The 24,029-nt window shown below is 53.9% G+C and overlaps 7 protein-coding genes across 7 annotated transcripts; 5 read left to right on the forward strand and 2 right to left on the reverse strand.

Annotated features, from left to right (window-relative positions):
- Positions 1-935: 935 nt before the first annotated feature.
- On the reverse strand, positions 936-2,158 carry BDZ99DRAFT_478236 (uncharacterized protein; the record flags this gene model as incomplete). The annotated part of the gene is made up of 3 exons (XM_033722162.1): positions 936-1,175; positions 1,429-1,749; positions 1,973-2,158. The coding sequence occupies 3 exons, from the start codon at positions 2,156-2,158 to the stop codon at positions 936-938; spliced, it is 747 nt and encodes a 248-aa protein (XP_033574650.1).
- Positions 2,159-3,096: 938 nt separating this feature from the next.
- BDZ99DRAFT_572592 (uncharacterized protein) lies at positions 3,097-6,676 on the forward strand. The gene is made up of 2 exons (XM_033728214.1): positions 3,097-3,410; positions 3,577-6,676. Exons 1-2 carry the CDS (start codon positions 3,265-3,267, stop codon positions 6,392-6,394), a joined length of 2,964 nt encoding a protein of 987 aa, XP_033574651.1. The 5' UTR covers positions 3,097-3,264; the 3' UTR covers positions 6,395-6,676.
- Positions 6,677-7,600: 924 nt separating this feature from the next.
- Positions 7,601-8,678, forward strand: BDZ99DRAFT_62698 (uncharacterized protein). Its single transcript, XM_033728778.1, has 2 exons — positions 7,601-7,680; positions 7,737-8,678. Exon 2 carries the CDS (start codon positions 7,773-7,775, stop codon positions 8,553-8,555), a length of 783 nt encoding a protein of 260 aa, XP_033574652.1. The 5' UTR covers positions 7,601-7,680; positions 7,737-7,772; the 3' UTR covers positions 8,556-8,678.
- A 1,006-nt stretch (positions 8,679-9,684) lies between these two features.
- Positions 9,685-10,614, reverse strand: BDZ99DRAFT_464609 (uncharacterized protein). Its single transcript, XM_033720366.1, has 2 exons — positions 10,042-10,614; positions 9,685-9,985 (listed from the first exon to the last, which is right to left on the reverse strand). The coding sequence occupies exons 1-2, from the start codon at positions 10,193-10,195 to the stop codon at positions 9,813-9,815; spliced, it is 327 nt and encodes a 108-aa protein (XP_033574653.1). The 5' UTR covers positions 10,196-10,614; the 3' UTR covers positions 9,685-9,812.
- Positions 10,615-11,242: 628 nt separating this feature from the next.
- BDZ99DRAFT_522311 (uncharacterized protein) lies at positions 11,243-13,369 on the forward strand (the record flags this gene model as incomplete). The annotated part of the gene is made up of 3 exons (XM_033725694.1): positions 11,243-11,567; positions 11,629-11,747; positions 11,798-13,369. The coding sequence occupies 3 exons, from the start codon at positions 11,243-11,245 to the stop codon at positions 13,367-13,369; spliced, it is 2,016 nt and encodes a 671-aa protein (XP_033574654.1).
- Positions 13,370-17,655: 4,286 nt separating this feature from the next.
- BDZ99DRAFT_446493 (uncharacterized protein) lies at positions 17,656-20,041 on the forward strand. The gene is made up of 3 exons (XM_033717971.1): positions 17,656-17,998; positions 18,052-18,259; positions 18,309-20,041. Exons 1-3 carry the CDS (start codon positions 17,723-17,725, stop codon positions 19,907-19,909), a joined length of 2,085 nt encoding a protein of 694 aa, XP_033574655.1. The 5' UTR covers positions 17,656-17,722; the 3' UTR covers positions 19,910-20,041.
- Positions 20,042-20,271: 230 nt separating this feature from the next.
- Positions 20,272-21,020, forward strand: BDZ99DRAFT_352122 (uncharacterized protein; the record flags this gene model as incomplete). The annotated part of the gene is made up of 2 exons (XM_033714530.1): positions 20,272-20,323; positions 20,449-21,020. Coding segments are annotated over 2 exons (624 nt in total), but the record flags the coding sequence as incomplete, so codon positions are not given.
- Positions 21,021-24,029: the final 3,009 nt, after the last annotated feature.

Raw genomic sequence — 24,029 nt, forward strand, 5'->3', positions numbered from 1 at the left:
ATTTATGGGGCTTCTCCCAGCGCAGTGCGTGCGCCTCAGCTAACACTTGACGTGACGGCGTACCCCGGGTCTGCCGAAAAAGCAACTCTCTCACCGACTGCTGAGAACGAGCACGTATGCCGCTGACCAGTCGGAGAAATCCAGCCACCGACGCGATTCGACACTGAGAGTCTGGGGACGAGCCACGCGGGATATGGAAAAGGTGGCACTCTAATTCTAGAACAAGCCGCGGTGGGTGTACACCTGTCTGCCACTGCTTGGGTTGCTTCAATGTATTTTCAGAAATTTAAAGAAGATAAATACTCTTTGCCTTTGGCTATGTGGAAACTTGTTGAAGCACTTCCTGCAGTGGTAAACAGGTGTACACACGGGCAGAGTACTTGATGAGTGTGCCACTTTTTTCGTGCCTGGCGTGCGAGCGTAGATCTGCAGACGGGCATCGGCGACGTGTTGGAGAGTGTAACGGAGACGACATGCAGCAACGGAGTTCGCAAATTGGAAAATGCTGTGTTTTAGTAAAGGTGTGTATACTACCGTTTAGTGTGACTCAACAAGATAAGTTCAATTGGATGTCAAGCAGACGACTTAAACAATCGGTAGACTCACCGGGCCATTCCAAACGGCGTTCAACCTGCAAAGCTATGAATGAGTTCCTGCATTTCGGTTGACGGACTCGCGCTGCTTATCACGGACGCTGGTCGCTCGGTGCATCGTCGGCCACTGCCCCGGCCTCTCTCATCGTGGAGTTGGGTGTGGAGGACCCGGCAAGCTTGGAGGTCCAAGGTCCGCCATGGTCGCACCATAGCTAGGAGTTGGCCTGTCCAGCTGTGACGGGCCATTGAGCTGAGCACGAATAATAAACGAGAGTCGTCGGCTGCCGATCTGAGCAGCGCCGGGAGCAGGCGTCGCGTTAATGCGGGGGGAGGTAACACCCATCACATGTCGGCAGAGCCCAAGCCAGCGCTGACGGGAGCAATAATGAGGCGTGAACCGTGGGCGAGGGCGCCGTCTGAGCGCCTCCGTTTCACACTTTCATCGTCGACAGCGGGATGCTCCAGACTCGCTCTTTGTGCTACTTGCGGATTCGCCTCCGCTGCGTGGCACTTGACCCAGGTGCCAGTGTTCCTGCCGTCTGCTGTGGGTGAGTGTCGTGCACGAGGAGAAGGATCCGAGAGCTGGATGTGAGCGATATTGTATTCACATATTGATTCACTTGCGTAAGCTGGCGAGAAGTGACGCTGCTGAGTAGCTTGCCTCTAGTTCTCTAGGCGTGCACCAGCGGAAACGATGCAGCCTGCTGAAGCGACCCACTCATCCTCTGACGCTATCATAATTTGACTTTCAGGGTTCCGTTCATCTCGCTCGGAACCAAGATTTGAGGGCGACGGTGGACGGGTGTTCCGCAAGATGGGTCGATACTCGACGCACCACCGCGGCTGCGATCAGCGGGCGGGTGAAGTTGGGACCCCCGTCTCCACTTGCCGTCCTCCCGTGTTTCCAAATTGGAAACCCTGCGACGATGCGAATGTACATTATGTACCCTCGACATCTGCCTTCTTGTCGGGTTGCACTCGCGGGCGTGCAATTTCCGTTGGACTGTGCGTCTAGTTCGTCAGCTGCGAGCTGCAAACTCTTAGCAGATCCCTCAGCGGGCGAAACTACCGCATTGCGGACTCTCGATGGAACTTCGAGGGCCGCTGCGCCGCTGCTCCGCTGCTGATACGTGCAGCCCCAAGCACTGTCACACACCTACCTCCACCACGTTTAGTCAAGCGCGGCTGCAGGCGCTAATGCACATCATTGCTCGCATCAGGAGGGCCAATCATTGCTAACTTCCAGACAAACCACTCCACTCTTCGCGGGCCCAGCAGCAGCTGATGAGATCTTATCGGTGTTGTTGCCGCCCTCGATTCGCCATGCTCGTAGAGCTATTGAGTAGCGGTGGGGTCCTGTGATCCTTTCGCCTCAATACAGATCTTCTTGAATGACGACGGCGGTCCCAGCGCATGGCGTCTCCACTATGTCGCTTGTGGCTTGGAGGGATGCAGGCTCCCAGTAATGTTCTACGCTTGCTTAATTGGGGAAGCCGGGATTGCGAATGTGAGGCCCAGCAGCGCCGGCAGAGCTTATTTGTTAGATACTCTTGGAGAGGCGCCATAGTGTCATGTGAGATCGGGGCTTGAAGACGGCGAGGAATTAGAGCCGAAGTCTATCCAACTTATCCAGTATGAGCTTGCGAATACTAGATAACTTGCGAATACTAATAACATCGCGAACCCTCTTGCAAGAAAATTCTTAAGACTCGGCTTCTTATTGGATCAGCCGCTCCACGCTACAGGGACCAGCAGGAGTCGGGCTTGGCACACTCAGCTCATACGGTACCATCTCAGTATGCCCCAGAGAAGGCAGACTGTCGTTTATTTTATTGTGTGGTGTTAATGGTGGAAGTCGAGTGGTTGGGCAGCGGATGCCGCAGTCAAGTAATCCCTAGCGCAGGCATTTTAATTCGGCTGGGAGCGGGTCAGGCGTAGCATGACTCGACACATAATACCTCTTTGATGGAGCTTCGGATTACGGGGTAATGATAGGATCAATGGACCACAGCCAAGGCAGAGTGTCCGTTCTGCCCAAAAATCTCTCCGATCATCAGGCGGTAGTCTAGCGAGGTGACCAGTCGCTCAAATGATAGGCTTAAATCAGGCCGAAAGCCTTGAAAATTCCGCGAGACAAGACACGCAACGGTAACCAGGTGTACACAGATAACAATATACCGGAGAGGGAGAGAGAAAAGAGAGATACGCGTGAGCGTCAGAGACTCAAGCAACCAGAACCTATGATGCAGTGCTGCTCTCACAATAGTGGCTTCAAGATGTGAACATGCGGTAATTGAAGCGCTTAGTCGGCATGTTGCCAGCTTCTAGAGTGCTTCAGTGAGTTGCAAGATATCTAGAAGAGATGTAGTTTGAATGCACTCGGCGGCGTGGGGAGTGGACGTTGAGCGAGGGGGGTAAAAGAAGTGGTAAGCCGAAAGGACCGCCCACGTGACGTTTGATACGGAGCAGGCACGCTAAGATTTCTCGACGCGACGTGAATGAAGCAGAGTAGCTGTCTCCACAGTCCTTACCACCCACCATCCTTTGTCAACAACTTCATCAAGGACGAACTTTCAAGAATGTATTGCGGTCGCATTACCTTCCCGATCCGCGACACCGAATAAAGCCATCCTCAGCGAGGCGCAAACGCGCAGCTGCAGCTCCTGAAAGCATGTTCAACTTCACTCCTCTGCTTGGCGCGCAGTCCAGCTCGCCGGCGTCGCAGTCCTTACTTGAATTTGATGGGGGAATCAAGATACTCATTGATGTAGGATGGGATGAGAGCTTTGACGTGGAGAAGTTGAAGGAGCTTGAAAGGTACGAATGCGCTGGCAGGAACACACTCTGATCGTGGCTTCGCAAACGCAAACGAGCGCGGCAAACACGGCCCTGTGTATATAGAGTCAGGGAGCTGCTTCGAATCATGAACCATTCTGCCAACTTTCGAAGCTTAGTTGAAGCCCTCACTGACAATTGCCTTCAGACAAGTGCCTACCCTCTCTGTCATCCTGCTCACACATGCAACCACTGCCCATCTCGCCGCATTTGCACATTGCTGCAAAAACTTCCCATTATTCACCAGGATACCGGTCTACGCCACCCTACCCGTCATCTCCCTTGGTCGTACACTGCTGCAAGACTTGTACGCATCCACGCCTCTGGCCTCATCAATCATCCCCAAAAACGCTCTCTCCGAATCGGCATACTCCTTCCCATCATTCCGAGATGGAAACAATCCGAACATCCTTCTACAAGGGCCAACCCCCGACGAAACTGCTGGATACTTCTCTTTGATCCATCCACTGAAGTATTCGCAGCCACACCAACCTCTGCCTTCTCCCTTTTCACCCCCTCTCGGCGGACTCACAATCACGGCATACAGTGCTGGTCATACTTTAGGGGGAACAATCTGGCACATTCAGCATGGGTTGGAGTCGATCGTGTACGCTGTCGACTGGAATCAAGCCCGAGAGCATGTCTTGTCTGGGGCCGCATGGCTGGGAGGTGCTGGACTTGGTGGATCTGAGGTCCTCGAACAGTTGCGACGACCGACGGCAATGATATGCAGCAGCAGAGGCTCTGGAACTATTGCGCTAGCAGGAGGACGTAAAAAACGAGACGATACTCTGCTTTCGATGATCAAAGATACCGTCGCGAATGGGGGCACTGTATTGATACCCTCCGATTCCAGTGCTCGTGTTCTGGAACTAGCCTATCTCTTGGAAGATGCATGGCAGGCGGAAGTCGAGAGTGGCGACGGCAGCAGCCCTTTAAGGAGGGCTAAGCTCTATCTAGCTAGTCGGACCAGTGGCGCAACCATGAGATACGCCCGAAGTATGTTGGAGTGGATGGAGGAGGGCATTGTGAGAGAATTCGAGACCGCCAGTGGCGCCCAGGAAGGGCAGGGTCATAAGCGGAACAGAAGTCAGCAAGGCGGACCATCTGGAGGCACTAACGAGCAGAAAATCAAAAAGGCTCCCTTTGACTTTCAACATCTCAAGCTTCTGGAACGCAAATCACAGGTCAATCGTCTACTTTCAGCCGATGGCCCACGTGTTATCCTTGCCAGCGACACATCTCTCGACTGGGGTTTTTCAAAGGAAGCCCTCAAGAGCATTGCAACGGACAATCGCAATCTCATCATTTTGACTGAACGCGTTGGCAAAGCGTCAAACGACAGCAAAGGGCTCGGTAGAATCCTTTGGGAAATATGGGATGAGCAGAAACCGTCCGCAGTAGACGCAGAGGTAGACTCTAGCGCGACTGCAGTCGTTGATGCCTCCGGAAATGAGATCGTATTTCGAACAGTCGATACAGTTCCTCTTGTTGGCAGCGAGATACCTCTATATCAACAGTATCTTGCCAGACAGCGGCAACTACAGAATACCATGCAAGGTGACACTAGTACGACCCTTGAGACTTCTGCGGACGCTGTAGACGACCGTTCGTCTTCAACTTCGACGACCTCAGAGGACTCAGATGTTGAACACCAGGGTAAAGCTTTGAATACCGCGGCAACCCTATCTCATGCTCGACATAAGCTTGGCCTCAGTGACGCTGAGCTGGGTATCAACATTCTCATCCGGCGGAAAAACGTATACGACTATGAGGTACGGGGCAAGAAAGGCCGAGAAAAGATGTTTCCCTACGTCGCCAAACGAAGGCGAGGTGACGATTTCGGTGATCTTATCCGGCCAGAAGAATATCTACGGGCTGAAGAACGCGACGAAGTTGATGGCGAGGATATGCGTGATGGCGGGATGAAGAAGGAAAACGCCGTGGGACAGAAACGAAAATGGGATGACGTTGGAACGCGAAATGCCGTGGGCGCGCGTCGCCTGTCAAACGGCAATGTCAAGAGACGCAGAGCGAATGACGGCGATGCTACCATGGGTGGAATGGATGCCGACAACTCCTTGAGAAATGGTTACGAGGAAGCGGGGAGCGATTCTTCAGACAGCGAAGATGAAGCTTTAGCGAAGACGGCGGAGGGCCCCTCTAAGGTAGTTTTCTCGCAACAAACCATCCGACTGGATTGTCGAATCTCGTTCGTGGACTTCTCTGGGCTTCATGACAAGCGTAGCATTCAGATGTTGATCCCTCTCATCAAACCACGAAAACTCATCTTGGTGTCTGGAGAAGCATCGGAGACAGACGATCTCGCAGTTGATTGCCGTCAACTATTGAATGCTGGGTCTGGAGAAGCAATCCAGGGTGGCGTCGACGTCTTCACGCCCCTTGTAGGAATAACAGTCGATGCGAGTGTCGACACCAACGCCTGGACAGTCAAGCTTAGCCAATCAATGGTTCGCAGGTTACACTGGCAGAAGGTTAAGGGCCTCGGCGTTGTGGCCATTACAGGGCGACTAGAAGCAGCTTCTCTTGAGAGTAAGCCAGAGCAAGGAGCCAAGAAGAAGCTTAAGACTATCGAGGGAGAAAGCCAAGATGCACAAGATGGAGACGAATATGAAGAGGCTATGGACACTACGCCTGTTCTTGATGTCGTTCCCGCCAATATGGCTGCTGCGACGCGATCAGTAGCCCAGCCACTTCATGTAGGCGATCTAAGGCTAGCCGATCTCCGTAAGATAATGCAGGCTTCCGGTATGACGGCAGAGTTCAGAGGCGAGGGAACACTGGTCATCAATGGCACGGTGGCTGTCAGGAAAAGCGGCACAGGCAAGATTGAGGTGGACGGCGGTGCTTATAGTATGGCCGATCCGCGGAACATCGAAGGGGGCACATTCTTCAAGGTCAAGAGAAAGATTTATGAAGGGCTTGCGGTCGTTGCCGGAGGCTGATTCTTCCCGAAACATCCTCATATTTGTACTCTATCTCTGTCTTCCTTCTCTACACTGTCAAATTATGGGGCTCAGCCGCCAAACGTTGCTATCAAGCCCTTTCTTCTTGCAGCATGCAACCGGATTATCTTTATATCTTCTTTTGACTTCTGCTAGTACCTGACTACCAAACTTCATCAAAAAGTTCTCTTACAGTGCCTTGCCATAGACATCCGTACACTTTCCTGCCACTGTTTGTGGGGCTTCAACGTACTAATAGAAACCGGGGGCAGCGGATACACTTCCAATATGTGTACATCCTGTTAGCACTATCTAAGGTAGCCTCACCCGAGATTACTAGTTCCAAAATACCGAACTTTTTTCTCATTCGGACTGCTGGAAATACTACGAGGCTCCTCACACAGCGGTAAACCAGTGTACGGATTTCAATGACGAGGTATTGTACGAACCACCAACGACGCCGATCAGGACTGTATTGCTGAGTTTTTTGCCTGAGGCCGTTAGAGACCCCGAATCAACGTGGCCATTCGGCCCGCCGTTTATCCGGCATACCCTTTCCAAAGCCGACTTCACTCCCAACCTACACGCTGCCACACACGTAGTGTACAGCCACGACAATCAAACAGCTATCATTCATCAGCTGACTCTAACATGCGGCCTTGGTCACTCGTCTCGGCTTCAAAAAGTTGATTTTGACCCGCGCATTCCCACTTCCTCTAACCTTCCTTCACTGCGTTCCCACCGCGGCATCAGCAACGTCTACGACACGACATGGCTTGGGGGCCAGCGAGAACACCAGTTCCCCCTATCGAGCTGGTCAGGGGTTCTCAAACTTCACACAGGTGGTCCAGCTAGCAGCAGCAACACCATTGACCGAGACATGACCTATGCCACATGCTGGATCATGGTAGACATCGAGTCATCTACGATGCGTTTTCTACATTCCTTCGTGATATACTCTCTGCCACCGCATTACTACAACTCTCATGGCGTCACTCCTGTAGGCGTCAGAGCCCGGCCATGTTGGTTTCGCCTTGCTTCGCTGGCGGAACCTATGATCATGGCGTCTTTCTTCATTTTTTGCTGCCTTGTTGACATTTGGTTCTCAGCTATATATGGAGACCTCCTGTCGTATAGAATCCATCATCCTCATCCACCCACCGGACTTCTCTAGTTACATCAATAGTGCATGACATCTGGACCTGACCTCGACTTTCCAACCTTTTTCAAGCCTCTACCTATCCACAAGACAGCCCTCTTTCCCCTGTCGCCGTGACCACTATATCGTAAGCCTATCTCTATAGTATACTCGATTGACGCGACGAAGTTAACACAGCCCTAGCCTCAGAAAACCATCATCCCCTGAGAACTCCCAACCATGTCCTGGGGCTTCCAACCAAACCGCGGCATGCTTAACCTGGGCAACAACCCGCACCTCATCACCCCCGAGGACTTCCCCCCCTCCATGCCCCCCGAAGCCTATTTCGGCGCCCCAGCGCTCCCATTCCCCATGCCCGCTGCCCCCATGGCTTTCGGACCCCCACTCGCCATAGGTATAGCCGGCCCTCCCCTCACCTTCGCGCCTCCACCCGCAACATTCGGCATGCCCGTGCCCATGCCCATACAATTGGGTGGTCCACCCCCCATGATGGCACCACCACCAATGCAATTCGGCCCTCCAATGCCCCAGCCCCCTCACGGCGGCCACATCCCGCCCGCCTGGGTCGCCAACAACCTCGGCGGGCCGCCCGCAACGATCCCCAACATGCCGAACGAGGGCTCGAACCTGCACTTCCCGGGCGGCCGGCAGCCGGGGTACAACATCCTGTTCAGCAAGGAGTACTGCAGCATCCATGTGTTCGTGATGGATAACCCACCGTGGGCTGACGACGCCAATACGAATCAAGCGGAGGTGCAGAAATTCCATGCGGACTGTAATTGGAATGTGAAGCAGCTGATGGAGGCGCTGAGGCCGGGGCAGGACTGTAGCGCGTGGGCGATTACGGAGGTGGTGGAGAAGGGGGATGGGAAGTGGGCGAGGGGGAGCACGTTTGTTTATACGAGTGAACGGGCGGGTTTTCCGCTGACGGTGGTTGGGTGGACGAAGAATCGGAGGGATGGAGATAAGGGGGCGGTTTGGGTGTGGATGCATAAGCCTTAGGAAGGGCAAGGGGGTGGGAGGGTATTGGCTTATGGGTGTTTACGACTGTTTTTCTGCGGTGGATTGGCTATGACTGTTAGGTAATTACGGGGCAGGTTGTTAATCGGGCTGAGTATTCTTTACGGCTTTAGATTTTGCCTGTTGGATATCTTATCCTCATACTGTTATTGCTATTTTAATTTGGTTTGGGAAGGATATCTGTTGCACTTCTAGAGTAGCTCTGAACAATCATCACTTTTTCTCAATAGGAACCACATGAGTGACATATCAAGAACCCCTCCATTACCACGCCCGCTACCCACACGCGCTGGACAGGAAAAAAGTGGCACTCTAGGAACTGGATCTAGAACAAGCCGCGGTGGGTGTGCACGTGTAAGCCACTACTCTGGGTGCTTCAACACATCTTCAGATATATGAACAAGATAGAAGTCCTTCACCTTAGGCTATGAGGACACTTGTTGAAGCACCCCAAGCAGTGGTAGACAGGTGTATACACTCCTGCACGAGAACAAAATGCTTGATGATTGTGCCACTTTTTCCCCGCTCAGCGTGATGAGGTGGGATGCTGTTTTGGCAACGACAATCTCAGATCAATTAATAGCACCGGCACGGTCACTCCGCGTTAACTTACTCTGTTTTTGGACCGGAGACGAGAATGAGGAAGACGTATAGAGATTTGTGACGTCGTGTGACTCTAGATGGTGGGTTTGGGTCAGCTACGAGGGCTTTAAGCGGCCTGCATCTGCTGCGGTGTCTTTGTTTTGACGAAGGAAATTGTGCCTTTTTCTTAGCCTAACTCGCCGACCCACCTCTATCGCAACGGACGAGCAGATTGCTGATACCAAAACTTCCTTAATCATCCTCCTTGCTAAGGCGCATCCAGTCCCGGCGTCATTTTCTTGGTACGAGGCGTGGTTGTGGAGTTATGTGCAAAAATGTGGTTGGGTCCTCGAATGGATGGCAAATTCGATTACTCGATACTCCACGGTTGAGCTCGTCTTGGCGGCCAAGAGTTTCCATTTGAGGGCGTGGTAGTTGCCCGGGCAACTCGACCTGCTGCCTATTACAGGTTTCAACCACACCATTGTAAACAGTCATAGCTTGCATGGAAATCGTGTGGACAAATGAACCGGAAATTCGTCAAACGCGATATATTTTCACCACTTCCTCGTAAAGAAATACTGTGCGAGAAACATCTGAAATTCAGATTAAAAGCTCTACGAGTATCTCCTGCTACCTTTGCATACGACGTCTTTCTCAAACAAGCATCTTGTTCTTGAGAAGATTTCTATCTTCGATCTCCTTTTCCTTGACCTCAAGCTCTGGTAAGTCCCACTGACAGCTTACATAGCGACCGTTGAGCCACTCTCGTCTCTCCTTCATCAGCCAGACGGCCGTGTCTGCTGCCAACTTTGGGGTATCGGTCAAGCCTATATTCACGTGAGTACGTCTTGTCGCCTCAAGGTTATCGGGGAAGTCAACTCACTGGTATGATGTTCTTCCGGAAGGCTAAGTCCCATGTCCGTAGCTGCACCTCCTGGATGAAGACTGATAGCAATGACGCCCTGATCCGCATACTCAGCCGCTGTATACTCGGTAAATCTACAGATGGCAAGCTTGGCTGTGTTGTATGCGGACATCCCAGGTATAATCATCAAAGCTCCAATGCTAGTAAGATTGATGATTTGTCGAGACGACGAGGAGCGAGGAGTTGTAAGCAGCAAGGGCAAGAACGCTCTTGTTGATAGATACACCCCATTGACGTTGACTTCGAAGCTTTGCCACCAGGACATAGGATCGCTCTCGTGTATTGGAGCTCCGATTTCCAGCCATCCCGCGTTGTTTACGAGGATGTCTAGTTTTCCGAAGCACTCCCCGACTTTCGCAACTGCCTGGTTAGTTGATTCCGTGCTTGTCACGTCCAATTCTACTTTGACGACTGTTGGCTGTGGTTTGCCGAGTCTTTTTCAGGGACCTAAAATGGATTCATTTGAACAATCTGTACACTCGTTAAGCCACCTCGGGCAGCTTTGCTAAGAAGATGTGACGACGAGGCTGGTGATGGCTGACACAGTGGAGTCTGACCCTGCGTATCTCGATCCATGGATCGCTCGGTCGCGGACCGGGCGCTAAGCCTATTGCAGCAATGCGATGGTCTTGATGCGCTTTGGCGCCAGAAGTCACCACAATCCTGCAGGTGCTCGCTACCTGCTTGTGTCTCAGCTGCGACGCCTATCTGCGACGAAGACTCGTCGCTGAGGGGTCATCCCGGCCTCCCAGCCCCTCCAGCCCTGCGGAGGTGCCCGTCCGCCGCAGTGAAGCACGCCTTGTGACCGCATCAGGGCAGACGGCTTGGCGCCATGTGACCCGCGCTTCGATATGGCCATGCGACTGACCTCGAGTAGCCGTTCCGCTCCGGAGACGATGCCGGCCGCTTCTCCTTCTTCTCGGCGTAAGGCTGCCTGGAAGCTGTGATTTATTTGCACCGTGCTTGATCCGCAGCGCTCCAGCCAGGCGCACAACCAAAAGCGCGCCTGACGCCCAATCCCTGTCGACGCCCACCAAGCCCTGACTTCTCGAATCCCCGCCGAGCCTCACGCATCTTGCCTCCTCCTCGACACTTCTCTGCGCCGACCCCTCCGCATTCACCGCTGCCCTCTCCCGGCCCTGGCGACTCTTTCACCGGCATGACTGCATTCCCGCTGCAGTCCCCGCAACCCGCCCCAGCGTTCACCGACGAGCCCCGCTCCCCGCCAGGTCTGCACCACAGTACTGTCTCCTCCGCTACCATGAACTCCTTCAACCTCACTTTTGCTCCAAACAACGGCACCAACGGCCACCAGATCGCCCAGCGCCACTCCCAAGACTTCCGCCCAGCGCCAGCCAACGGCGCCATGCCTGGCACAAACCGCAACGGAGCTGTGCCCGTCCCGCACAATCGCGTCGGCAACGGGGGCATGGGCAACATGCGTGGAGCAGACTTTGGACCGCGGAGCCCGCCAAACAACAAGAGTGAGTAGACACGTCTTCTCGGGCTATATCTCCTTGACCAGACTGACGCTGACGCGCGCAGGCACGTCACACGTGCCGTGCAAATTCTACCGCCAGGGAGCCTGCCAGGCGGGCAAAGCCTGTCCCTTCCTTCACACTGACGAGCCCACCGAGAGAGCTCCTTGCAAGTACTTTACTAAAGTGAGTAGCTCGCTGTGTTGCCAGGAAGAACTGTAGCTAACCTCAGCTAGGGCAACTGCAAGTTCGGCGCCAAATGTGCCCTCGCACACATTCTCCCCGACGGCCGCGTAGTCAACAAGCAAGGCTTTGGAGGAGGTGGACATCTCAATCTCGGAGGGAGGGTCAATCTGCAACACCATGCCGAGCCCCCGCCACCCACCTCGCTGCTCTCCATGCAGGCACACATGGCCCCGATGCAGCCATCAAATTACGCCTACAGTCAGATGCAGGAAGATCCTTGGAGCCAGCCCCGCCAGAACGCAAACTACGATATACCCACTATCGACACTACCTTTTCGTCGCACCCCGGATCCAACTACGGCTCGCCCCCGAACGACGGCGGCCTCTTGCCCATCTCTCCAGGTCAGAAGGGTCGGAGCGTTCTGGACGCGCCGCTTCCAGCCTCCTTCGACAGTCAGGGGATCTCGCACATGGCGCGTTTTGGCCCTCTTGCTGCATCTGTGCCATCTAGGTTCGGTCTCGGATCCTCGCCTCCATCCTCGTATCCGGAAAAGAGCATCGGCGACTCGCCCGCACTTCGAAACCTTCACAACTCCGCATTTGGCGACGATTCTCGCAACGGTCGGAACGACCTCCTAGGCTCGTCGCCGCCAGACTCCACCGATCAGCAGTACGGCCGACGCATCATGCACTCGGAGCGCTTCTCGTCAAGGTCAAAGAACGCCCTATCGTCAAGTCTTGGCGCGAAACCTCCTCGTACAGGATTCGAGGACTGGGACGCAGACGGAGAGGGGCTTATTTTCCCTCATGAGGAAGAGATGCTCCCTAGTACCTTGGGTGAGCTTCTGACCCCACAGGAGAATATGCGCCGTCAATCACGGGACCATGGCGAGTCGTTTTCTGGATTAGGAGTATCGCCTGCAGACTCTGGCTCTAAAGTAGGCTCTCCGTCTGCTGCATCTTCTTCTCCGTCTCGGTTCCAGTCGCTGTTCTCGCGCGCTCGACCGAATGAAGGCGGGGTAGAGAGCGGATCGGGTCCAGCAGGTGCATCTGCATTTGGTCATGTAGGATCTCCCCTTCGAAACTCTAGTCTGCATCCTGGGGCGAGCCCTTCGATCCGAGCTACCACGCGCCCTACGTCGGGAGATGGTAGCAGCTTCTTGTCATCGCCCCCTCGTCAAACAAGCAGCATGGGCCTGCTCACCCAACAACTGCAACGCACGCGAATCAACTCCCGAGCTTCAGATGGATCCGAACACCCTGGAATGGGTATGCGTGTTTTGTCCGCTGGTTCCATTGGAAGTTCAGCCGGAGGTCGGATTAGCGTCGATCGTGCCGTCAGCAGCTCAAGTATCAATCGAGAGCGCATTGACGAGGAGCAAGGGCTGTTTAGCATGGAGGAGGAAGAAGAAGCGGAGCGCAGCAAGGAGAAGAGCAAGGATGAGCCGGCCGTTGGTTCTCTCAGCAGCGCAAATCAGAAGCGGTTGTCCGGCGGGAACGACCCGTGGGCGTCCTACAGCAGGTCGCCTCCAGGCTTGGGTCCTATCGGCGGACAGAGGGCTTCAAGTGGGACTGTGGGCAGCTTGGGGAAGAGCAACCGTACCTGGAACACGAACACATGATGAGCGCGTACACCTGTCTGCCACTGCATGAAGTGCTTCAACAATTTTCCACGTAGCCCAAACTGAAGGGCTTCTATATCGTTCCAATTCTTGAAAATTCTCTGAAGCACCCCAAGCAGTGGCAGACTGTCCTATCCAATCCAGTACGGATATCTCCGGCTTCTGTATATATCGGAGTAAACGAACAAAGGAGCAATGCCTCGACCGACACACGGTGTGTATGGACTCACAACGAATAACGAAAAACATAAAATCGGAAAAACTATGACCTAGCCTCATACCCCCATTATCGACTTTAACCCTTTTCTTTACTTCTTTCCCTTTGTCATTTGGTTCTCTTTTCTCTTGCTTTCCTTTTGCGGGGCTTCACAGCAGCAATAGCATTTCTGGCGTCAGGGGGGAGTTCTAATTTTTCGGATCGGCATGACAGGTTGCGGATCCAAAATCTACAACCGGAAAGTCCAAATCTGGCGTGACAGAGTTCGGTTTCTTCTTGAACACACTCCATTTTGTGATCTCGAGCGAGCATTCATGGCGGAGAACGCCTGACTATGGCCTTTTCTTTTGTTTGCTTGGTAGACTCTGAGAAGTCTCTGATTAGACTATGCGATTGACGGCTTGACTACCGGGCTTAATGTAGAATCGAGAAAGTGAGTTATAGAAGACTCGTGCTGTTGGTGATGGTGTCTGATGTGTAAAGACTGATCAACGCAACTAATGTATAGTGCTGTAAGGCGCTTTAAGACAACTAATCGTACACTACCTTTTCACTATTCGCGCACCCGCCTTCCCCCTCTTCTTATATCTCGCCTTCGTTCACACTCGAATAGGCTAGTAATTCAATCAAATACAAGGTTTCCACGCTTAGGTTATTCCTAGCGTCCTTTAAGCTATAGTACAGTGCCTTGCCAAAAGTCTGGGCGCACTTTCTCACCACTGTTGGAGATGCTTCGGTGCGTTCAAAGAGCTTTGAATTAGAGAATCTCCACACCCTGGTAGTGTACCTACTTGCTGCTGTTTGCGGTGCTTTAGCACCTCATCATCAATGAGGACGAGATGGAAAGACGGCATGCGCAAGCCTGTGTCCTAATTACTGTAACGTTAATCGAGTAAGATATGTTAGATGGATAAGGGCAAGTTGTGCGAGTTTTGGTGGAGGAGTTTGGTGGAATACTCGCTACCAGCGGATTTCCTGCTGTTACCGTGGTAGAAGCATCACGGACTCGAGGACGACCCATTGATCTGGTTAAGCTCTGATGTCACACTTGAATAGAATCTTCTGCAGCGTCGCACTTTTTTTCCCATCTCTCATCGCTACATCCTCGTTCACGAAAGCAGTACCCGCCACATACCTTTATCAACGCTTTCAGCGCTCTAGTTCAAGAGGTGAATGATAACGCCTATTCATCCATAGGGACGGCAATCGGAGCGTCGCCAGCGAAAATGGCGATACAAGGCCTCCCGGACGAAGTCTTGGTCAATATTATGTCGAATTTCCGGGCCGGCACATTCCCTGCCCAAGACGAGGCGAGTCGACAGGTCGAACGCGAACACCGAGCTACCCTACTCGTCCTTTCCCAGGTGTCTAAAAGATTTGCCAACTGTGCACAGGAGATATTATTCCAGGATGTTGGTGTTGGGTTGACAGGCGATGATGAGGGTGATGGTGAAGAAGATGAAGATGGTGGTGGTGCTGCTGCTGGGGTAGTCATCAAGAAGTACGAGGAGCCAGGGAGACTGGCGCGCCTCTTTGATGTTTTCCGGCGGAACCCAGGACTTGCGAGGAAGGCGAAGAATCTCCATTTGAGTATTCTGAGTCCCGGTGTCTTCAAGGCACGCAATTCGTCGTATATCGATACGTCGCCGGCGATCGAATGGGTCATCCCGGATCTGATAGTGCACATCCAAGGTCTACCCGACGTTCCCGAAAATCTGAAAGCGGTGTGGGTGGATATGCTGAATGGAGAGTTCTTTTACGAGGCGCTGGTTGCTGGGGTTCTGTCGGTGATACCGAATCTACGCAGACTCTTCATACGTGGCCACTACACACTACCTCTCCTATCGACGCTAGCGCACCTCGCCTCGATGCCGATCTTGGGAACATTAAGGCACCTCGATATCTCGATCGAAGGACGCGAGAGGACTACCTATTTTCACCGGGGTACTGGGCTGGACTTCAAGGCGAGCTTAGTGTATCTGCCGCGGTTGCGGACACTCAATACGAAGGCGGAAAATAATACTCAGTATGGGCCGCTGCATCAAGTTGGGAACCAGAAGATCAGTTCAAGTCTTACTCATTTTCAGATATGGGGCTGGGCTACCGACGAGCAAATCGCATTCGTCCTCAAGGGCTTCAAGGGATTGAAGAGCTTCACGTGGGCCCCGGATGTGAAGGGCAGCGACGACGAAGAAGATGAAGAAGACGACGAAGAAGACGAAGATGAGTATGACGAAGGCGCATTAACAACCTTGGAAACACTGGTCATGTGCCTAGAGACGCATCGTGAGACACTGAAGGAATTCTGCATATACTTCTCAGATGGGTTAGCCGCGTCTTTCACCGCATTTTCACAACTTCAGTCCCTCGACGTCGATTTCGCCTATTTACTCGACCGCGACATCGATGCTTTCGACCCACCGACCTTCGACCCAGCCGCCTTCGACCCAGCAGCCATAGCAGAGCGTCTCGCGCTCAGCCTTCCCAGTTCGCTAAAGGCGCTGACATTGAATCGGTGTGCGGTTTTGTTGCCGGAGGAAGAGGCGTGTGAGTGCACGATCTTGTTGGAGCCGTTAGTCGCGTTCGTCCCGTGGCTAGAAAAGGGGCGCTTCCCCTCTCTGAAGTTCATCAAGACGGATTCAATCCCCGAAGAGAAATGGGAAGAGTACGCTCAGGGCATCCGGAGATACGATCTGGTTCAGAAACTGGCGAGTGTTGGGGTCAGACTCATCCCTTGGGACCACGATGAGGCGTACAGTAGGTATGCTCAGGGTAGGTGGTGGGGTTTTCTTTATTGGCTTTGTGATCAAGTGTTTATTGTTCGAGGGTTTGTTGCTTGGTGGTTTTGGAGGCACTTATTGCAGTGAAATTGTTCAAATAGTGATGGAGCGCTATGAGTAGTAATAAATAAGTGTGTAACCGAAGTTCCTGTAAGAGTCGTGATGGCTGCGTACCGAAAGGGGGGCATATCATCATTAGTCCCCCATTGTGCCCAAGAGATTTTCGTAGCATCGTAGAAGCTTTTCCCACGATGAGTTGAGTCGTGAAATTGCACAGTGGGACCGTACCATACGTTGAACTTCCCAGATAGGCAGTTTTCCATGACGTCTACCCGTGGCCTTCGAGGAACGACAAATCAGCAAGACGCGATACCTTGTGTAAGTCACGGCAGCTGCCGACGGTGCTGCTGCCCTAAAGAAGACACTGTCTGAGCTTCTCCGACCGAGAAACGGAGGGATGGGGTGCAGACGTCAACAAACTTAGAATTGCCGTTCGGGTGGACTTGCCCGTTGCTGTCTAGTCATCACAAGCTTCAGGTGCTATGCGGGGCATGAAGAGGGGCTAAGCTTGGCCGTGAAATACGGATGAGGGTCCGCGGGGTGACGGGATGTTGGTGTTGATGATAAATGGAGTGGGTGCGTTAGAAGGGGTGCTCTTAGCCTCGGTCTGTGCTCTCGATCTACGGTCGATACTGAGAACTTAATAGGCGCAATCTAGATAGGCCACATACCTCAGAAGAGGCACCTTGGCAGGTAGAGCAGACCAGGATAGTTCGATATAGCACATCGAGCTCTGTATACCAGGGCCCGCTATCAAAATCGACATCCACTCAGCGCTCGTCGATGCCTCCCTCACGCACCTCCCCACTACTACCGCCCACCCAATGCGAAAATGGCCGACGCAGCAAGCCCACAGCGGGGCCGTTATCGAGCCAGCACACCAGCACACCAGCTCTTTGCTCATCGGCTTCTCCAGCTCCCACCAACCGCCTGTCCAGGCTGCATGAGGCAGGCCGATGCGGATCCCGAAAAGCAACGCCGCAGCCTGCAGAGCATCAAACATTGCTCATCGATGGAGTTATGGGTCCGCTGCGCAGCCCGCGACGTCAGTTGTTGTACGAGGCGCTGCCACTCCCGAATGCGCTTGAGGTCTCTGTTCCCTTATCGCAGCAAGGTCTAGCCCGTCAAAGAGACTGAAACCACCTACTACTCGCATGCACGCCTCTCTTATACAAATACCGGCCGTCTTCCCTCCCTGCTCCCCTTCCCTCTGAATTCTTCACTTCCAGGGTCATTTGAGGAGCTTCGTTCGCTTCGTATCCTGTGCAAGTCGTTATTCCATATCGCCATCGCATCATGTCTACTGAAACTGTCGCCACCGCTCCCGCGGTCTTCTCCGCCAAGCAGAGCGTCTCCCACCCGCTTGCTCCTTTGAATGCGTCCGAGATCACAGCTGCGTCGGGTCTGATCAAGGCGTCGTGGCCTGCGCATACAGATTTGCAGTTCAAGGCAGTTACACTCGAGGAGCCGCCCAAGTCTGAGGTTTTGCCGTATCTGGAGGCGGAGCACAGTGGCAAACCACTACCGAGGGTCAGCAGGAAGGCGTTTGTGAATTATTATATTCGCAACACTGTGAGTGGATACTTGATGACTGTATAAAAGAGGGATGAAGCTGATTCGGATAGAACAAATTCCATGAAGCGGTGGTGGATTTGTCGTCAGGCAGAGTGCTACGAAATGTGCTACTAGGGCCAAACTTCCACGCTGGTGGAGACGGAGAGGAAATCATGAGAGTCGAGCAGATCGCGCTTGAGGATGAGGGGGTAAAAGCTGAGATTGCGAAGTTGAAGCTGCCGGAAGGGACTGTGATTATCAGCGATCCCTGGATATACGGTATGCATAAGAAATGCAGACTGATGGCTGTATCACTAACTTGAAACAGGATCCGATGGTGTCAACGACGATGCTCGCATGTATCAATGCTTTCTGTACATCAGGGATCCGTTGAACTCGGCTGAGGCTGACTCCAACCACTACGCTCTTCCGATTCCGATCTCCCCAGTCATCACGACTGAGGATATGAGCGTGATCCGGATCGACATCCTACCAACTGGCGTCGACAACACCATTAAGGAGCTTGAGCCGTACCAGATCAAGCCGCCGAATGAGTACCTACCCGAGCACCAGAAGCTGAGGACGGATCTCAAGCCACTGAATGTCGTTCAACCCGAGGGAGCAAGCTTCAATGTGACGCAAGAAGGAACATCGAGTGTGCTCACGTGGCAGAAGTGGCAGTTCAGAGTGGGCTTCAACCAACGGGAGGGCATGGTTCTCTACGACGTCCGCTACGATAACCGCACTCTCTTCTACCGCCTCTCCCTCTCCGACATGAACATCCCCTACGCTGACCCCCGCCATCCTTACCACAAGAAGTCGGCATTTGACCTTGGCGACGTCGGCGCGGGCATCATGGCGAACAACCTCAAGCTCGGCTGTGATTGCCTAGGTTCCATCTACTACCTCGACGCTGTGCTTTCTGATGACAAAGGCGGCGTAACTCCAATGGAGAACGTCGTCTGCATCCACGAGCAAGACGCCGGCATCGGATGGAAGCACACCAACTACCGGACAGGACGAGCAGCCGTCGTGCGGTCTCGCGAACTGGTTCTCCAATCCATCATCACCGTTGCCAACTACGAATATATTCTAGCATTCCAGTTCAACCAGGCCGGAGAATGCAACTACGAGGTCCGAGCCACTGGCATTCTCAGCACGCAGCCTATCGACGAGGGTATCGAAGTGCCCTTCGGCACAGTCGTCCACCCAGGCGTGCTAGCAGCCCACCACCAGCACATATTCTCTCTGCGTGTCGACCCCATGCTCGACGGTTACCTCAACCGCGTAACCTACGATGAAGCCCTACCAATGCCTCGCTCAGATTTCAACCCCCATGGTACCGGCTACTACGTCCAGGAAACCGTCATCGACCAGTCTGGCGGCTTCGATCTCGACTATGACAAGAACCGCATCTTTAAGATTCAGAACCCGGCTGTCCGTAACCCCATCAACGGCAAACCGGTCGCGTACAAGATTGTGGCGCCTCCCTTCCAGAAGATGCTCGCGGACAAGGACTCCTTCAACCACAAGCGCGCAGAGTTTGCAGATCACAACATCTACGTCGTCAAACACCACGACGACGAGTTATTCGCCGGCGGGAAGTACACGAACCAATCTCGGGGTGGCCATGGAGTGCGCGCGTGGGCAGACCGCAAGGAACCCGTGAAGGACGAGGACGTAGTGGTTTTCGTACAATTTGGCATCAACCATGTGCCACGAATTGAGGATTTCCCGGTCATGCCGTGCGAGATTCTGAAGATTCACATGAAACCGGTGAACTTCTTTGACAAGAACCCGGCGCTGGATGTGCCGCCAAGTGAGCAGAGTTTCAACAAGAGCACCTTGGTTAGCCAGTCGCATCAGCAGACAGGAGCGGAGGCAACGGTGGGGGCGAAGGGAGAGGTGTGCTGCTCGAGCAAGTTATAGGTGGAGGGAATGGAAAGGTGGAAAGGAGCAATATAGTGATTTGAGGAATGAATTAATGGGGTAATTGCATGATAGATATGATCGATCATCAGACAGTTCTGGAGCATATGAATAGCCCAATACAATTTCAACTCAAAATCTTACATGAGTACACATTTCACGTGTCTGAATCTGTGAGTGAGAAACTGTCTTTGAGATTGATCGTGTGAGGTAGCGTTTCTTGTCACGTGGATGGTCTGTGCCATAGCCTCACCTTCACGGCCAATTCGAGCTCTTCCGGTCTTGTCCTCACACTTCGACACAATCCTGCTCCTCAACGACTAAATCGCAAATTCGAAAACGGATATACAGTCATGCCTCCAGCTCCAAATGATAAGGCAGGCAAGGTCGTGTTCATTGGGAACATCCCGTATGGTGAGGACTATCTGGCGGAATCGGGAGAAGGTCTGCGCGCACAGCAAACTCCAGTGAAACTTGCAGCACAGATCCTCCCTAATTTCGCGCATTCACCAAAGTTGCTAGCGCTTATAAACTCGCAGGCGGAACCGAAGAACTGATCGTCGACACCCTCACCCGCGTGGGCCAAGTTGTCAACTTCAGACTCGTTTACGACAAAGACACCGGCCGACCAAAAGGCTTTGGATTCGCCGAATTCGCAGACGCAGACGCCGCCGCATCCGCTGTCAGAAATCTCAACGACTACGACGTCATGGGCAGGAAGCTGAGGGTGGACTGGTCCAACGACAACGGAGCTGGCGATGCTGCGCCGGCAGGATACACTCCAGCGCCTTTACCTACAAACGGCCAGGAGCCAGTGCAGCCTCCGCAGACGAGTTCTCTACCCCCTCTACCACCAGGCACCGACCTGCAGCCAGGCCTCAGTGCCCCCGACGCCATCTCGCGAACCCTCTCGACGCTGCCACCGGCGCAGCTCCTCGACATACTCTCACAAATGAAGGGCCTGGTGATGTCGGACCCGGCAAAGGCGACAGAGCTTCTGAGGCAGGCGCCGCAACTTTCCTATGCCATCTTCCAGTCTCTGCTTCTCCTCAACCTCGTCGACACCAGTGTTCTCACGACCATCATCGATCCTACCCAAGCTGTGGCGCCCACACCAGCTCCTCCGCCACAACCGCCTGTCCAGCAGCTACCACACGGCTTTCCTGGATATCCACCGGCACCTGTTCCTACTCCACCGGTCTATCAGCCTGCGATGCCTGCAGCAGCGCCACCACAGGGTGCCCCCCCGAGCAAGGAGGACCTCATACGACAGGTCATGAGCCTGTCGCAGCAGCAGATTGACGCGATGGATCCGGCGACTCGACAGCAAATCATGATGCTCAGACAGTCGCTGATGTCTGGACAACGGCCCCCGGGATTCTAGGCATATCGGTGTTCTGTTTAGAGTATCTGGAACGCGTCGAGGCCCTTCAAACAGTGGTAAACAAGTTCATGCACTCACGGCCAGTCGTCACACGTCTACAGACTCCTCGACAGCTCGGTGGTTATTCTCTTACAATAGCGATGGCGTTCGGCGAATCGGGCATGGAAAGGAAAGGGTTGGCATGGAGCACCGGGATACTTTTGGGCATAGCTGCTTTGGCACGCACAGCTTTGCGTCCTCTGCAGCTCTATAGGTTGTGCAGATAATAGATATGGCCCCGCTAGGCACGAAAAAAGCGGCACACTCATCAAGTACTCTGCCGGTGTGTACACCTGTCTGCCACTGCATGAAGTGCTTCAACAAGTTTCCACATAGACCAAAGTGAAGGGCTTTTATCTCGTTCCAATTCCTGAAAATTCTCTGAAGCACCCCAAGCAGTGGCAGACCGGTGTACACATGAGACAGCTTGTTCTAGAATTATTGTGCCACCTTTTCCATGCCCCGCGTGAATACATGGCTTCCTCAGCCACCGCATGATTCGGCTCCCATCTCGGCGCTGATTGGCTCGAGCTCCCTGGCGCACAAAGGCTGGCGGTGGCGGTACCCGTCTTTCATCAGTCAACAACAATCAACTCTAATTTGAAGTCATCCGGTGTTGTTTGTTTACTGCGTGACGTCTGCCGTGACTGTGAAGTGTATAGTTGCTGAGTTGAGCCCAATGAATCACGGCAGGGCTATGCGAACGATTCTGTGAGGCCTCAGCTGGGATGGGACGACCTTCCCGGCGGTCCCACAATGTGATTCGGTGGACGTGGCTGGGTGGCGGATCTCCTCCCAGCTGTCGTGGGCTGCGATGCCATCCATCAACACCGCAGCGCTGCCCGCCTCCATCACCACACTTCGCCGCCCGGCGCTTTCCATCACTCGCGCGTGCGGCATCGATTCCTCAGCATAGCGTGGTATTCTCTGCATTATTCTGTACCATATGACGGCCTGACGACGTGACGACTCTGCCTCGCGCGGTACCCTTGCAGCCACCGACTTTTGCGATCGACGATAAATTCTACTCCATCGTTACGAGCGCCCCGATTCCCGCTTCTTCACATTTGACTACAGCATCACCATGTGGAGCAAGCTAACGGGCAAGAGCGAGAGCTCATCCACTAGAGACTCCAGAGAGTCGAAAGACGACCGCCCAAGCGCGCGCCGTCGACGCGCCGAGTCTATTGTTTCCTCGTCCTCCACCCGGAGGCCAACCCGCAGCGACCTCAGGAGCGCGCCGCCCTCTTCACGCAATTCATACCCTCCTGCAGCTCCGGCATCGACTGCTTCATCCTACGCGACTGCGCCGGAGCCCTCTCGCGCCTCCGACTATCTCCCCTACGAAACCATGTCTGACCGCCCGCGTGCGTACGACGACCCCTACGACGACGACGCCAGACGGTCCTCCAGTCGCCGTGACCGTTCCTCCAGTCATGACCGAAAGCGCGACAGGCGAGACCGCTCGCGGAGCCTCGACCGCACCGACAAGAAGAAAGACAGGAAAGAGAAGGATAAGAAGGCCGAGGGGTGGGTCCGGCCGAGCTCGAGCAAGAAGAGCAAGTCGGAACGTGGAAGTAGCCGTGCTGGAGACGACGACCGCATTGTGTCTTCAAGAGCTGGAGAGGATCCGCACACTGGTGGTTCGTTCAGCACTCAGGTTGCCAGCGCGGGCTTCTCTCAATTCCCAGGCCAAATTGGAGCTCCAATGATGTCCGGGGCAATCCCCACTCCGCCTTCTCAGCAGATATCCTCCCATGTTGCGGACCAATTCCCAGGCCAAAACCCATCAAACTTTGCTGCACCATATAGACCTCCTCCCGCTGCTGGTGCCGCGGCTGATTACTATGGCGATCAAGGACAGTCCGTCATGGAACAGCCTGGCGTCCGCCCGAATAAACCCTCCGTCATCATACCCGCCGATACACCTCACCTTAATACCGCCTCTGCGACCTACAACCCCCCAGAGGAGACAGGGCTAGGATCCGCTGCCGAGTTCTTCGGCTCCAGTACTGCGGCTTTCCAGACATCGTCCTCTAATCAGTCCGCAAAACCCACCAAACCTCCGAGGCCGACTATGCCTGGTAGTTTCGAGGATGATATGGCTCCTGGTAAGCCACCACGACCATCGGGTTCCAAGCCAAGTAGCTCTAGCAAACCGAGCAAGCCCGGCAAGGCATCAGCTGCTGGCGCACTTGCCGGTGGCGCGGCGTTGGGATACGCCCTCGGTCATGGATCTGGAAGCAATCACCAGTCCTCATCCTACACCAACCAGCACCAGTCAAGCTCTTCTACTTTCTACCAGCAAGGAACGAATGGAGTTGTTGGTAGTGCTGGAGCACTCTCTACAGCTGCGACCGATGGCAGCCACGGCCATTCGTATTCCACAGGAAACATACCCACCCTAAGCGGCTATGGCTCTTCCGGACCTCCACCCAAGCCGCCACGACCAGGTAAGCAATCCTCCAACTCCCATTCTAACATGCCACTCTATGCAGCGGGGGCTGCTGGGTTGGCCGCAGGAGCATATGGCCTACACCAACACTCGCAACATCAGCACTCGAATTCCATCCCGGGCGCATTCCCTGGAACTTCTGGAACCTATGGAGGCCCGACTCCGTCACCTGGCCCGTATATGTCTGGAGACATGGCTACGAGGCATCAGCACAAGGGCCCCGTCAGCAAGTTTGTGGACTG

Source organism: Mytilinidion resinicola (assembly GCF_010093595.1).
Source record: "Mytilinidion resinicola strain CBS 304.34 unplaced genomic scaffold BDZ99scaffold_13, whole genome shotgun sequence".
Classification (NCBI taxonomy): Eukaryota; Fungi; Ascomycota; class Dothideomycetes; order Mytilinidiales; family Mytilinidiaceae; genus Mytilinidion; species Mytilinidion resinicola.

Bases quoted from the DNA above. Each gene is read 5' to 3' on its own strand.
- BDZ99DRAFT_572592 (XM_033728214.1), top strand. From the start codon at position 3,265: ATGTTCAACTTCACTCCTCTGCTTGGCGCGCAGTCCAGCTCGCCGGCG. The intron at 3,411-3,576 runs GTACGAATGCGC...AATTGCCTTCAG, and splicing joins AAGTTGAAGGAGCTTGAAAG to ACAAGTGCCTACCCTCTCTG.
- BDZ99DRAFT_62698 (XM_033728778.1), top strand. From the start codon at position 7,773: ATGTCCTGGGGCTTCCAACCAAACCGCGGCATGCTTAACCTGGGCAAC.
- BDZ99DRAFT_464609 (XM_033720366.1), bottom strand. From the start codon at position 10,195: ATGTCCGCATACAACACAGCCAAGCTTGCCATCTGTAGATTTACCGAG. The intron at 9,986-10,041 runs GTGAGTTGACTT...ACGTGAATATAG, and splicing joins TCCGGAAGAACATCATACCA to GCTTGACCGATACCCCAAAG.
- BDZ99DRAFT_446493 (XM_033717971.1), top strand. From the start codon at position 17,723: ATGTCTACTGAAACTGTCGCCACCGCTCCCGCGGTCTTCTCCGCCAAG. The intron at 17,999-18,051 runs GTGAGTGGATAC...TGATTCGGATAG, and splicing joins ATTATTATATTCGCAACACT to AACAAATTCCATGAAGCGGT. The intron at 18,260-18,308 runs GTATGCATAAGA...AACTTGAAACAG, and splicing joins CAGCGATCCCTGGATATACG to GATCCGATGGTGTCAACGAC.